A 13,779-nucleotide genomic window follows, 5' to 3' on the forward strand; every position below is an offset into this window, starting at 1 on the left:
GGTTAATAATGGTTGTAACTGACTCGGCAGGTTCTTGATCCCTCCTTCCTCTTTTCCCAAAATGCTTAAAACCAACAAAAACCAATGTGTTTGCTTAATGGTTCTGGGTAGTGAGCTTTGGATCCTCGGGTCCTGAGTTCAAATCCCGCTCGGATGTTGAATTAATACCAGGTGGGGTTGACTCTGCCTATCATCCTTCTGAGGTCGGAAAAATGAGTGCCAGCTTGCCGGTATCCTGTGTCGGAGTGGCGACCCATCTAGGATTGTGTGCAATAGCTAAGGAGCCTGCTTAGGCAGCACCAACGCTCTGCACAGAGTATGGTCCCAATCTCCTCTTCTCAAAAGGTAATAGATTGATTCGGACGGAACTTGGTGCACAGGTTGGTGTGTGTGTGTGTGTGTGTGTGTGTGTGTGTGTGTGTGTGTGTGTGTGTGTGTGTGTGTGTGTGTGTGTGTGTGTGTGTGTGTGTGTGTGTGTGTGTGTGTGTGTGTGTGTGTGTGTGTGTGTGTGTGTGTGTGTGTGTGTGTGTGTGTGTGTGTGTGTGAAAAGGGATGATTGATTCCATTTTTCTGAAGACCCGGATCCGATAATTTTTCAAGTGATTCGTCACCATCGAGAGATGGGACCAAAAACTATGTATACCATGATATCTCAAAGTTGTGGACGAGTTGTGACCAAATTGGGTGAATGACTTGGTTCGGTGACAAGAACAAGCTGATTTGATTTTGGTTCAGGTCCGGATCCAATCCGACCTATGGGTGGGATACAAGATGTAAACTGTTCAGCCTGGCAGAGGTGTACTCTTTACCAAGTGCCGTTTCGTTTTGCCAAGTATCACTCTGAGTGATTTTTAGCTCACCTGTTCGAAGAACAGAAAGCTTTAGCGATACCCCCATGCATGAGCATTAGCGTGAGCATGAAAATGTTAAATTTTTTTGTATTATGGAAAAACTCAACGGATTTCGACGAAACTTGGTGGGGGGGGGGGGTTAGGTATGGTCCAAGGATCATGCCATTAGATTTTGGACTTTGTCCCCCCCCCCCCCCAAAAAAAATTGTTAGAGAAAATTTTTTTATTTTTTGCATTTCTACATGTTTTAAGTGATTTCCAACCCCCCCCCAAAAAAAAATGTTGGAGAAAAGAACTATAACTGTCAGCACTGTTGACATCATATTTATGAATAAGATATAAGGTTCATTTGAGTGACCCAGCAGTATTGGCGGCAGAGGTTTTGCACTCTCCCGAGTGCTCCCCCTCTAGTTTCCTTTCTAATGTTTTTATCTACCACACTATTTTTGGGTTCGAAGAACAGAGAGCTATAGCGATACCCCCGGCGTGAGCGTCAGCATCAGCGTGAGCGTGAAAATGTTAAATTTTTTTTGTATTACGGAAAAACTCCGACGGATTTCGACGAAACTTGGTGGGGGGGGGGGTTGGGAATGGTCCAAGGATCATGCCATTAGATTTTGGACTTGGTCCCCCCCCCCAAAAAAAAAATTGTTAGAGAAAATATATATATTTTTGCATTTCTAAATGTTTTAAGTGATTTCCAACCCCCCCCCCCCCCTCAAAAAAAAATGTTGGAGAAAAGAACTATAACTCTGTCAACACTTGACATCATATTTAATGAATAAGATATAAGGTTCATTTGAGTGACCCAGCAGTATTGGCGGCGGAGGTTTTGCACTCTCCCGAGTGCTCCCCCTCTAGTTTCCTTTCTAATGTTTTTATCTACCACACTATTTTTGGGTTCGAAGAACAGAGAGCAAGAGCGATACCCCCGGCGTGAGCGTGAAAATGTTAAATTTTTTGTATTACGGAAAAACTCCGACGGATTTCGACGAAACTTGGTGGCGGGGGTTAGGTATGGTCTAAGGATCATGCCATTAGATTTTGGACTTGGTCCCCCCCCCCCAAAAAAAATTGTTAGAGAATTTTTTTTTTTTTTGCATTTATACATGTTTTAAGTAATTTCCAACCCCCCCCCCCCACCCAAAAAAAAATGTTGGAGAAAATAACTGTAACTCTGTCAGCACTGTTGACATCATATTTAATGAATAAGATATAAGGTTCATTTGAGTGACCCAGCAGTATTGGCAGCGGAGGTTTTGCACTCTCCCGAGTGCTCCCCCTCTAGTTTCCTTTCAAATGTTTTTATCTACCACACTATGTTTGGGTTCGAAGAACAGAGAGCAAGAGCGATACCCCCGGCGTGAGCGTGAAAATGTTAAATTTTTTGTATTACGGAAAAACTCCGGATTTCGACGAAACTTGGTGGGGGGGGGGTTTAGGTATGGTCCAAGGATCATGCCATTAGATTTTGGACTTTGTCCCCCCCCCCCCCCCCAAAAAAAAAATTTAGAGAAATTTTTTTTTTTTTGCATTTCTACATGTTTTAAGTGATTTCCAACCCCCCCCCCCCACCCCAAAAAAAAATGTTGGAGAAAATAACTGTAACTCTGTCAGCACTGTTGACATCATATTTAATGAATAAGATATAAGGTTCACTTGAGTGACCCAGCAGTATTGGCGGCGGAGGTTTTGCACTCTCCTGAGTGCTCCCCCTCTAGTTTCCTTTCTAATGTTTTTGTCCACCACACTTTTTTATACGCCCGATATTTATTTATATATATATATATATATATATATATATATATATATATATATATATCGGGACGTATTGTGTGATACCGGTCGTCTGTCTGTCTGTCCGTCCGTTCCTGTCCGCACTCTAACTCCCAAAGTTTTCAACTTTCACGTTTCATATTTGGTACATAGGTACAGATTGTGGAGACGGTGTGTCGTGACATACGTTAGTCATCTAAAGTGGTTGCCATGGCAACCATGATGCTGTTTTCCATGTAGTAGCACAATTCTGTATATACCTTCTTGTGGGGGCATATATTGTGCTTACTTGCGCTCTTGTTACTGATTACAATATACAAATACATATATTGCTTTATAATTATACTTCACTGCAATGCTTAATAAAAAAAATATTAATTATTAGACTCGTCTTTTAAAAACGATAAATGTATAAACAGGCGAGCATTGGGTGGCTTTGACACCAACTCTGGTTCACTTGTTTGTTTGTCTGTGAGCAGGATATCTCAAAAAGTTATGGACGGATTTGGACAAAACTTGATGGACGGGTGGGGTGTGTGACGAGGACTAATTGATTCGATTTTGGTGAAGATCCGGATCCAATAATTTTTTTTTATTGGATCTTCACCATTGAGAGATGGCGCCAAAAACTATATACAACATGATATCTCAAAAAGTTGTGGACGAGTTATGACAAAACTTGGTGGATGAATTGGTTTATGAGGTGACAAGAACAAGCCGATTCGATTTTGGTGAAGGTCCAGATCCGACCGATCAGTGGAATACAATATATGAACTGTTCAGCCTGGCGGAGGTATCAGGTATAATATGTTTTTCAGAATGCCATTGCAGTTACCCTCACCAGAGGAGAGGGCATTGCATTTGCGTCCGTTTCTTTGTTTGTCCGCACAGAGCTTTAGTGTTTTTCTCTGGAACCGCTTGTCGGATCGAGACAAAATTTACAGCAGAGGAGCAACGACGCATGTAGAATGTTTTAATTGTAATTATGACGTTATCGGTCACGTGGTGTGGCAGCAAGCTTTGAAAAACGGAAAAACTTTAGACCTTTGTATCTCTGAAACCACACCAAGGAAAAAATTGAAATTTGCCACATGGCAAGTACTCCTGGGGAATGAGTGTGATTTTCTTTACTATGTTGTAATTGCATATGTAGAATGCTACATGTCCTATCTGTCTGACAATTTTTGAGGGTCATTTCAGGATAACTTGGTCTACAGAAAAGAAAAAAAAAAAGAATGACGTTATCAATCTCGTGATTCGGTGCGCTATTGTTTTAAAAAAAAAACAACCTTCAAAAATCTTCTGTGAAATGGCTGAACATATCGACACACAACTTTACACGTATGACGGCCTATTAGTGTAGTAGATAGTAGAAAAATCGTGCAAATTATGATACAAGCATCAAATTTGGCATTTCTGATCAAATCTGCCTGATTGGCCATTTGAAAATCCAAATTTTGAAAAATTTGAAGAAAAAAAAACTTCAAAAAAAATTGAAGTCACAGCTGGCTGAAATTCTTGAAGCGCAAGTGAACATCCCAGACAGAGAACCAAGGGAAGATGCAGTCATCATTGATGGCTCAGCACTTATCAATGCCCTACCTCCACGCACTTCAAAGATATTTGATGACTATGCTAAAGAAGACATTATCCCAAAGGTGGAATCCTATGGTGCCAGGTACGAGAGGGTGGACGTAGTGTTTGATGTGTACAAGAAGTGAAGTCTGAAGTCCGAGGCAAGGTCGAAAAGGGGGCAAGGAATCAGAAGAAGAGTGATAGGAACCAGTAAGATCCCAAGTAACTGGAGAAGCTTTCTTTGAGATGACAGCAACAAGACTGAACTGTTTCACTTCCTTGCGGAAAAGATGTGTGAAGCACAGTCATCATCACAAAAGGAGAAGATGCCATTAGCAACACGAGGAAGTCACTGGATGTTGTGTCTCCATGTTGTCATGAAGAAGCTGATATTCGAATATTTGTACACGCCAGGGATAGAAATCACGGATGGTAGCAAGTCTATTATCATTAAGGCTAATGACACGGACGTACTAGTCATAGCAATATCTGCACTGCCATCCTTACAGGAACTCAGTCTTGAGAACATGTGGATTGCTTTTGGCCAAGGAGCCAAGGTGCGATGGATTCCAGTCCATGAGGTAGTTTCTGCAATAGGGCCTGAGAAAGCTAGAGGGATCCCATACTTCCATGCGTTCACTTGATGTGACGTCGTGTCTGCCTTCTGCAGTAAAGGGAAGAAAACTGCATGGCAGACTTGGAACATCTTTGATGATGTTTCTGAAACATTCACCAATCTCAGACACCATCCAACATTGATTCATGATCTTGACTTTTTTGAAGTCTTTTTAAAAAATTTTTTTAATTTTTTTTAATTTTTTCAAAATTTGGATTTTCAAATGGCCAATCAGGCAGATTTGATTAGAATCCCCTGGAGAACAAATGTGCCAAATTTGATGCTTATATCATCATTTGCACGATTCCTCTCAAAAATTGCTGTTATCTGCCCCACTATATCCATGAGGAACAAAATGTTCGCACATATGATGTTTTAGGTCACAAGGTTTGGCAGCCACATTGGATTTACCTTAAAACATATATTAATCTTCTGCAGAATGGCTGGACAGGTCGAGGGGAAACTTCACACGCATGTTCCCCAAGCCTTGTTGATACCAAGGGTATTCACGAATAATTGATAAGTTAGATGGTATGGCAGCCATATTCGATTGAGTGAAAATCTTTTTTTAATTATTTCTCTTGCACCACTTCATCAATTGATTTGACACTTCACAATTCTGATCTGCTCGTGATGGGGAATATATGCTTTAAATTGCAACCTGATCTGACGCATGGTCTGGCAACCAGAAATATTTAATTTTTATTTTATTTTAATGAGGCTCACTTTGCTGCGCCTGGACGGGTTTGAGGGTAAAGGATTAGCAGCTGAAACCGGAATCCTATCCAGGTTCCTCCTGATGACTCCATCTTTGCTTTTTTGCTTGTTAATTATATAACACACCAGCACACAAACGCCGTACAAAATACACTACACAAACACTACACAAACGTCCTGGCAAGGGTCTGTATCCTCTGATTGCTCTTTTTCTTGTTTGTAACTGTGTTATCCACAATAAACATATCATCACTTCTTCCTCTAAAAATTTCCTCAATAGCAGCATTTGATTGTCCTTCCCTTCATGGCTTCTCTGGAGTCTGAACACAGTGGTAGATGGAGATGAGGGCAGTCGGCGACGAAAAACGGGCTGATGTAACATTGATCTTTGACATGTCTAGTTTCTGCACGCAAGGCTGCACAATATGAGGTTGATTGTCCGCCTCAGCTCATTGTCTGTGGCAGCGTACAGCCTGTTGGCCGTTGGCGGCATGTCTCAGGCTGCTGCTGTTGTCGGTGTGTGGCCTTTCTTGGCCTCCTTGTCCATCTTATTGATGAGTGGAACTGTTACTGTCTTGGCAGTGTCTTTGCCGACATGTTTGTTACGTTATTCCAAATTTGTCAGTGAGTGGTATACGATTAAAACCAATTGAGCAATAGCCAATCTTGTTCAAGAAATAAACAGAAACAAATGAAATACTTTTGAAAAAGTGGGGGTTGTAAACACCTTGAGTGGACATGTTTTGACCACCACACAAACAGCTTGTCCATTCAGGAGCACTTTGAAAAGCACCGGTGAGACATGTCGACACACTAACGCACATAAGCACATGCACGCCTCGTTTTTAGCCGCGTCTCGCGTAGTGAATGCTGGCTCCAGGAGAGCTCCGCGTTGTTCTTCTTCTCCTTCTCCTCCTTCTCCTTCTCCTTCTCCTTCTCCTTCTCCTTCTCCTTCTCCTTCTCCTTCTCCTTCTCCTTCTCCTTCTCCTTCTCCTTCTCCTTCTCCTTCTCCTTCTCCTTCTCCTTCTCCTTCTCCTTCTCCTTCTCCTTCTCCTTCTCCTTCTTACTGGTGGAATGACGTGGCTCTTGGACACATTTGTCCTTGTTTTTTTTTTTAATTTCTGTTCCTCACAATTCTATCATAGCCACAGTGTCCCTTGAGAGGCACAGACAATTCTGAAATTATTTTTATTAATTATACAGTACGTATTGGCTACTCTTAATCTATATTATATAGCAGGAGTGTCCATTCATCCGCCTACGAACTACTCTCTTAGTTTTGGGGATAGCCCCGCCAAACCTGTGGAACGTTTCAGGGTCCCAGCCAGTGTCCTAAGGTGGGTGGGAGGTTCCATAAATACCTCAATGCAATTATTATTTTGAGTTTCGATCCGTACGAAGCTACTCACGATCCAGATGTAACGTCAGAATGGTATTTGTCTTCGTTTATCTCACGAGTGTTTGTACCATTATACTTTTTGATAAATGAATGGTAAAGTATTCATTTGTGATTGGAATGATGCTGTTTGAATGAAAATATGGAGAGCTTGTGTTTAAAGAAAAATGAGGAAATTGTGTCACGGGTGGAACCCCTGAACATTTGCAGTCTCGCCATTTTTATCCAAGTCATTCACGAACCGGCTGTCCAAGTCCCTCCCATGCATAGCACAGGTTCTGGTACCTCGCTAGTGTATAATACAATTTAAAGGATTGCAGTAATTGGTGTTAATTTTACCGCCTCCAATATTCAAATTATTTTACAATGTAAACCTCAAAACATACAGCAGCTCCCTTGCGAAAAATAACAATCTTTACCTGAACACCATTGGCTGGTTCACACACACACACACACACACACACACACACACACACACACACACACACACACACACACACACACACACACACACACACACACACACACACACACACACACACACACACACACACACACACACACACACACACACACACACACACACACAATTTATTCTGTTGGCCAAAACTAAGGGCAATTTTGCCTCGACAGAAAATGTAGTTTTGAGTTGGAAAGTAATGCAATTTCAAAATGGTGTGTTGGATACAGATTGGGGGCACGTTCCTGGTGAGAGCATCAGAAGGAAACTCTCTATGGATTTACAAAGCACAAGGAGGAGGGTTTCTGATGTGCGCCGTACCTTCCTACTCTTCGTCACCTTCGATGTTCTGTTCATCAGCTTATTGTGGATCGTCGAGCTCAATGTCAGTCTTGGTTCACATTGGAGACAGAACAAGACACGGTTGTGGAATTTGCAGAAATGTCTCTCGGGCAATTGTACTTTGGTTTTGACTGCCTTTTAATCATAATTTCCTGAACTTGAAGAGAAAATACTCAGCTTGTTCATTCATTTGCATTATTAATTGGAGCGTTTATCAAACTTTATTCTCAATATTTTTAAACTTCATGTTCGTGTGTGAAAATTATTCGGTTAAGTAGCCAGTGTGGTTTTGGTGAATGTCATTCATTTTTGTGGCAGAAGCATCTCTTGTTCATGATTGGTCTAATGATTGTGACATTGCATATATATGTTAAAAAAAAATTTTTTAATAGCGAATCATGGACAAGACATTGCTGCCACCATGGAAGTTATTGGAAATTCATGAAAGGATAAAAAAAAAAAAATTCACAATTTATCAGTTCTCAATTATCATCGTTGTAAGAATAGCATCGTCTTTGTGATTTGTGGAGTGTAGATTTGCTCTTGTATTAGGGAAATTGTCAGTGTAAGTAGTCTTCGACTGAACGCTGATGAGGCAACGTATCTAATTTATTGACAGCATAGCTTGGGATATGATTTTGTGTAAAACTTTTCAGGTGAGGCTGGATAAGGACTTGGGCACAAAGACACACGGAAAGCGCATTTTGCTTTAAAAGGAGGCAGGATGAACTGTTTGGCCAGTGGACCACTGACCATGGCACCAAGATCTGCAGCTGAGCCCCGGAGAGGGGCGTTAGACATTTTATTAGGATCTTTCTGTGGGGCGTGACGCCCACAAGCGGAAGGTCAATGAGTGGGATGCACCACCCAAAGTTGCGGTGCCAAAGTTTTGCAGTGCCATTACCGTGCCTGAGCATGGCAGTTAATTTGAGTTCCTTTTCAGTGAAGTTCATTTCTTTTTGAGTTCTGGACCACCTCAGAGATCAGTTGTGCCCAGTTTAGTGATAGTTCTGTTCAGTTGGAGTTTGAGGCTGTTAGGAGATTTGGGAGGATATCACCTTGTATCACCTCCACATCAAGCTTGGTGTTGGCTTAAGATCTTAGGGTCTTGAGTTCAAGCTCCTGTCATGCTGATGAATTGCCACCAGGTGGGTTGACTCGGTGTGCCATCCTTCCAATGCCGTGGAAATGAGTGCCTGCCGGAAACGGGGAGGAAGGGGGAGGGGGGAATTGCATCAGCGTCACAGCTGTGCCCCCAGAAATTGATGCAGCCAAGCATCCCCAGGCTGCATACAAGTAAATGAGTTAATGAAAACTTTCACACCTCGACACCTCCGCGTGGCTGCAGAACAGCCACGGTCATCATGCTCAACCCGAGTCTGCACACCCACAAGTCCTTGCCCACCCCATTGTTTTGAGTCAATCCGTAACTTATTAGTGGTGTCATATTTTGTTTAGGTTTTAGTGTTTTATTTATTTTTATTATATCCTTATCACTATCTGTGTGTTTACCACCAGATCTGTGCTGTACGTATTGTCAGGTCAGGTATGGGAGCATGCACAAGAGCAGCGCGTCGCTGCGTCCACTTTCCACCGGTACTCCAGGGGCCTCCGTCTGGCCATCCCCCAGGCAGATGCTTGGTCCATCCCCATCTCCTTGAGATGCCAATCAACCTGCTGCAACCACGAGGCACGTGGTCAGCCCATTGACCTCCACCACTCTGGAAACTCCCTTGCTGAGAGAATCTGGTGAGCAGGATCAGCGTCAGGAAATTGAGCCACATGTCCATACAGTCGCAGCTGATGCTCACGGACTATGTAGGTAACAAATCTCATTTGAGTATCTCTCAGCAACCGCTCGTTGGACACAAAGTCTAACCAGCGATAGCCAAGGATTCTCCGAAGAGACCTGGTACCAAAGGAATTAAGTCTCCATCTCAGATCCTTGGTCAGAGTCCAAGTCTCGCATCCATAGAGCAAGAATGGAAGCACCAAGAACCTGAAGACTCGGACTTTCGTTCTCCTGCACAGGTACCGGCAGCGCCACACCCCATTGTCCAGTGAATTCATGACTCCCCAGGCCCGACCCAGACGTCTATTGACCTCTGACTCGCAGCCAGCAGAGACATGAATATCACTGCCAAGGGAAGTGAATCTCTCCGTGACCTCAACATCCTCACCACAAACAGGCACAGGCAGGACAGCAGTATCCAAGATGTCATTGAAAGCCTGGATCTTAGTTTTCACCCAGGAAACCCGTAATCCCAGCGGCTCCGACTCCTCATTCAGCACCTCTCGGGCCCCCAAAAATATATCTAAAGTCTCCGAAAAGATGACTGCATCATCTGCAAAACCAAGGTCAGAGATCTTGACATTCCCAAATGATGCACCACAGCTTGATCTCTCCGACATCCTCCATAGAATCCAGTCCATACAAGTGCTGAAAAGTGTGGGGGCCAGTACACACCCTTGACTCACTCAAGTAACAACTGGAAATTAGTCAGAGATGGTACCACCACATCTCGCAGCACTCTCAGTACCAGAGTATTGTTCAGACATCAAATCGATCAGTTTTGGTTTCACCCCACGAAGACCAAGAATCCTCCAGAGGGCATCCCAATTCACTGAATCTAACGCTTTACAGAGATCAACATAGGCTGCAAGCAGCCCTGCCGAAACTCTCGTCTGCGTTCGGTGAGGACCCGAAGAGCAAGGATACGGTCAATCGTTGACCTCTGGTGTAAAGCCTGACTGCTCTGGATGCTGGTGCTCAAGCAGATTGTGGCGAACCCTATCAAGAATTATCCGAGCAAAGACCTTGCCCGGCACTGAGAGCAGCATCACCCCTCAGTAGTTGTTGCAGTCTTGGCGATCACCCTTCTCTTTCCAGAGAGGGAAAACAAGGGTTCTCTTCCAGTCAGTTGGGATGATGGCTGTGTTCCAGGCAGATCACAGAACTGCATGCATCGACCGACTGCAGCATTTCCACCAGCCTTGAAGTTCAGCATGGATGCCACAGATCCCTGGAGCTTTACCCCATTTCAACCGGTTCACCGCAGCCTGTGTTTCCACAAGCGAAGGTGGACCACGGTTGGTTGGAGGGTCAGCAACAGGGATTGTAACACCCCTGACGTCCAACTCGACAGCTGGTGGATCAGCCTGGTACCACCGCTCAAAGTAACCGGCCCAGCGGGCCTTCACTTTGTCACTTCACTTCACTCCTCTGTCAAGAACCTCCCACCCTCTTCTCTGACTGCAGTTCACCAAAGGATGGGCTTGGATGAACGCAATGTGCCAATTCCCCTGTAAGCAGGACGAGAATCACTTGACCACAAGTGATGCTTTACCCCCTCACAGATTCCTCGCACATAGGCCTCCTTGTCCACCCTTAGCGCACGTACAGTTTTACGCCTCAGCTCCCTGAACAGCTCAGCTCTGCCATTAAGCCTGGCCCTGCGACTCTGGTCAATGGTACCCAGTGTCCCTTGAGAGACAAAATTCTTCTTTGCCCTTTGAGTTCCAATGCATCCACCGGAAACATCAAGGACGGTGGTCTTGAAGGCTCTCCACAACTCTTCAGGACCCCGCAAAGCACCCAGACACCCCAAATGTCCACTCGGCCTGTTCGCAAACTCCCCAGCTACCCTCTCATCCTTGAGCTTGCCAACATCCAGCCTCGGCTGGGATGGTACCATTCTCCTGGATTTAAGGTGCAACTTCAGAGTTGCTACAACAAGCCGGTGGTCAGTATTGAGGAAGTGAGCATTCCGGTAGACCCTGCAGTTCTGGTCATCCTCCAGCGACCATCAACGAGGACATGGTTAATGTCCTTTGCCACACTGCCAGCGTTGGAATACCAAGTCCAGCAATCAGCTTGTGGGTGCTGAAACCATGAACCGGCCACCCTAAGTCCATGACTTCTTGCAAAGTCAAGGAACTTAGTGCTATTCTGGTTCATAGTTCCTGACCCATGCTGGACCAACACATGTCTCATAATCATCCCTATCAGTTCCAGTCGATGCATTGAAATCCCACAAGACTAGAAGTGTATCTCGTCTGGGGCACTGATCCACCACAGACTCGAGCGTGGCATAGAATGCATCCTTCACAGTGAGATCACTTGCCTCAGTCAGAACATAAACAGAGACCAGGGAAATGATGCAAGGAGTGATGAATCCTTTGTCTCATAATACGCTCGTTGACCGGTGTTACCTCAATTATCATTGGAGTCAGCTTATTGGACACAGCTACAGAACTCCTTGGGAATGGTAACCATCAGAGCGACCAGACCAATAGTGCGTGTAACCACCCACCATGATCTCGCCACAATTCGGTCTCCGAACCTCAGAGAGTGCTGCAATACCGATGTCCAACCGCTTGAGCTCAGATTATAACAGAGACAGGTGATCATCCTCTCTTAGGGATAGGACATTCCAGGCACCCACCCGAAGGGACCGCCTCAGGTTAACCCAAGGAGACTGCTGTCTGGTGGACGACACCTCAGCACCACTCCGACACACTCTCCCGCAATCTGACCTGGGAATGTTACCCCATGGTTTCCCTCCTATCATCAAAGATTGGGGGTCCCAAAGGCTTTGCCCCAATCCCGTCATCCAGTGAGCTGCCCTGTGAAGGGAAGCTGCACAGGAGGTACTCCCACGGAGTGGGTTTTCAGATTTCTTTTTTTTTTTTTTTGTTTTGTGGAATGAAGGGTTTTAAGGTGGCCGCAGTGCAAATCCTGCCACCAACCTCCTAATAAGAAGTAACCCAACTGCAGGAGGATGTCCGTACACTCAGTTGGGTACTAGATGTGGATGGCCGTTGGCTCACAAGGAGCTCCTCCGCCCTTTGACAGGTTTTGTTTTTAATCCTGCTTGGTGTCCATATCCAAACACCCTCCTCACCAAAAAACATGGTGGGGGAGACGGTTTAGTCGCCGCCAACCCGACCATGGAACAGGTTAGTACATGTTTACATGATACCTGTCGCAAGTCACTGATCTAATCTGGCCTGACCTGACTGATTGTCCCATCTACCCTTCTCCCCGTATTTCATCGTAGAATAACGTTTTCCCACCTCTTGCTTCCCATGCGTTGTGCCGCCAAGTTCGGCCTCATTTGTGTAATCCTTGGGGAATATCAGTATTATAAATGCTGTTTCTGTATCCTCGGATGATCATCGACCCCTAGTTCAGAGCAGTCTTGGTTAACGGATCCTCTGATGCGACGATAGACTTTGGTTTCTCTTTAACATCTCAAAGTTCTCCATTCATCTCTTGAGTTTGGTTTGGCCTGTTTACTGTTTTGTTTTGAAAAATTATCCACAATGTTGTCTCAGGTTCAAAACTTATAATTTGATATGTGATATGTGATATATGTGATATATGTGATATTATATGTAAAAAAAAATGTGATATCATCTGAGAGTCGTTCGGATTTTTCAAGGAATGACTTCGAATAACAGAGGATAGCATGACTGTCTTTGTGGCTGTCATTGGATGCCAGTTTTGCAATGTCGTTTGCCCAGGAAAAGCCATGGCTGATTGTGAGGCCGGTGAGATCAAGAGACTGAATATTTTCCAGTGTTTAACCGTGGGAGATGATCAGTGAGTTTGTTTGCCGATTCCAGAGTGATAGTCTGGAAAATTACGTTGGTCTGGATTTGGTCAGGAGGGTGATCAACGTTTTGTCGAATCCAGATCACAGAATAACTCACCTGCTGTGTGGATGGGAGTACTGTACAACAATATGGAGTCGTCTCCAAAACGTGTCTTTTCGAGAGCATCATAGAGGTTGTTTATGTAAGTGTGCACCATTGTTGGGCCAAGACTGCTTTGTGGCACTCGATCCTCCACTGGGAGAGGAGAGGAATGAGATACATTGACAGCAGCACTTTGAATGTATTGTTGGAGGAAGTCCAAAAACCATGAATGAAGGCAGCAGCAGCAATCATAATGGATTTCTTGACCCTGCTTAAAACTGGAAGCATACAAGTCTGCACTTTGTTGAGTGGATATTTATTTATTTGTTTAATTATTTAATTTTTT

General features: G+C 44.2%; 1 protein-coding gene across 1 annotated transcript in view; it reads left to right on the forward strand.

Annotated features, from left to right (window-relative positions):
• The first annotated feature begins 322 nt into the window (after positions 1-322).
• Positions 323-13,779, forward strand: part of LOC147014086 (stAR-related lipid transfer protein 3-like) — a 107,446-nt gene continuing 93,989 nt past the window's right edge. Inside the window, 2 exon segments of the mRNA XM_085851745.1 lie at positions 323-345; positions 7,622-7,776. Coding sequence (XP_085707871.1) covers positions 7,666-7,776 — 111 coding nt within the window. The 5' untranslated portion in view covers positions 323-345; positions 7,622-7,665.

The sequence above is a fragment of the Eptatretus burgeri genome, chromosome 13 (genome assembly GCF_056783735.1).
Source record: "Eptatretus burgeri isolate ZD-2024b chromosome 13, Ebu_testis_v1, whole genome shotgun sequence".
In the NCBI taxonomy this organism is placed as follows: Eukaryota; Metazoa; Chordata; class Myxini; order Myxiniformes; family Myxinidae; genus Eptatretus; species Eptatretus burgeri.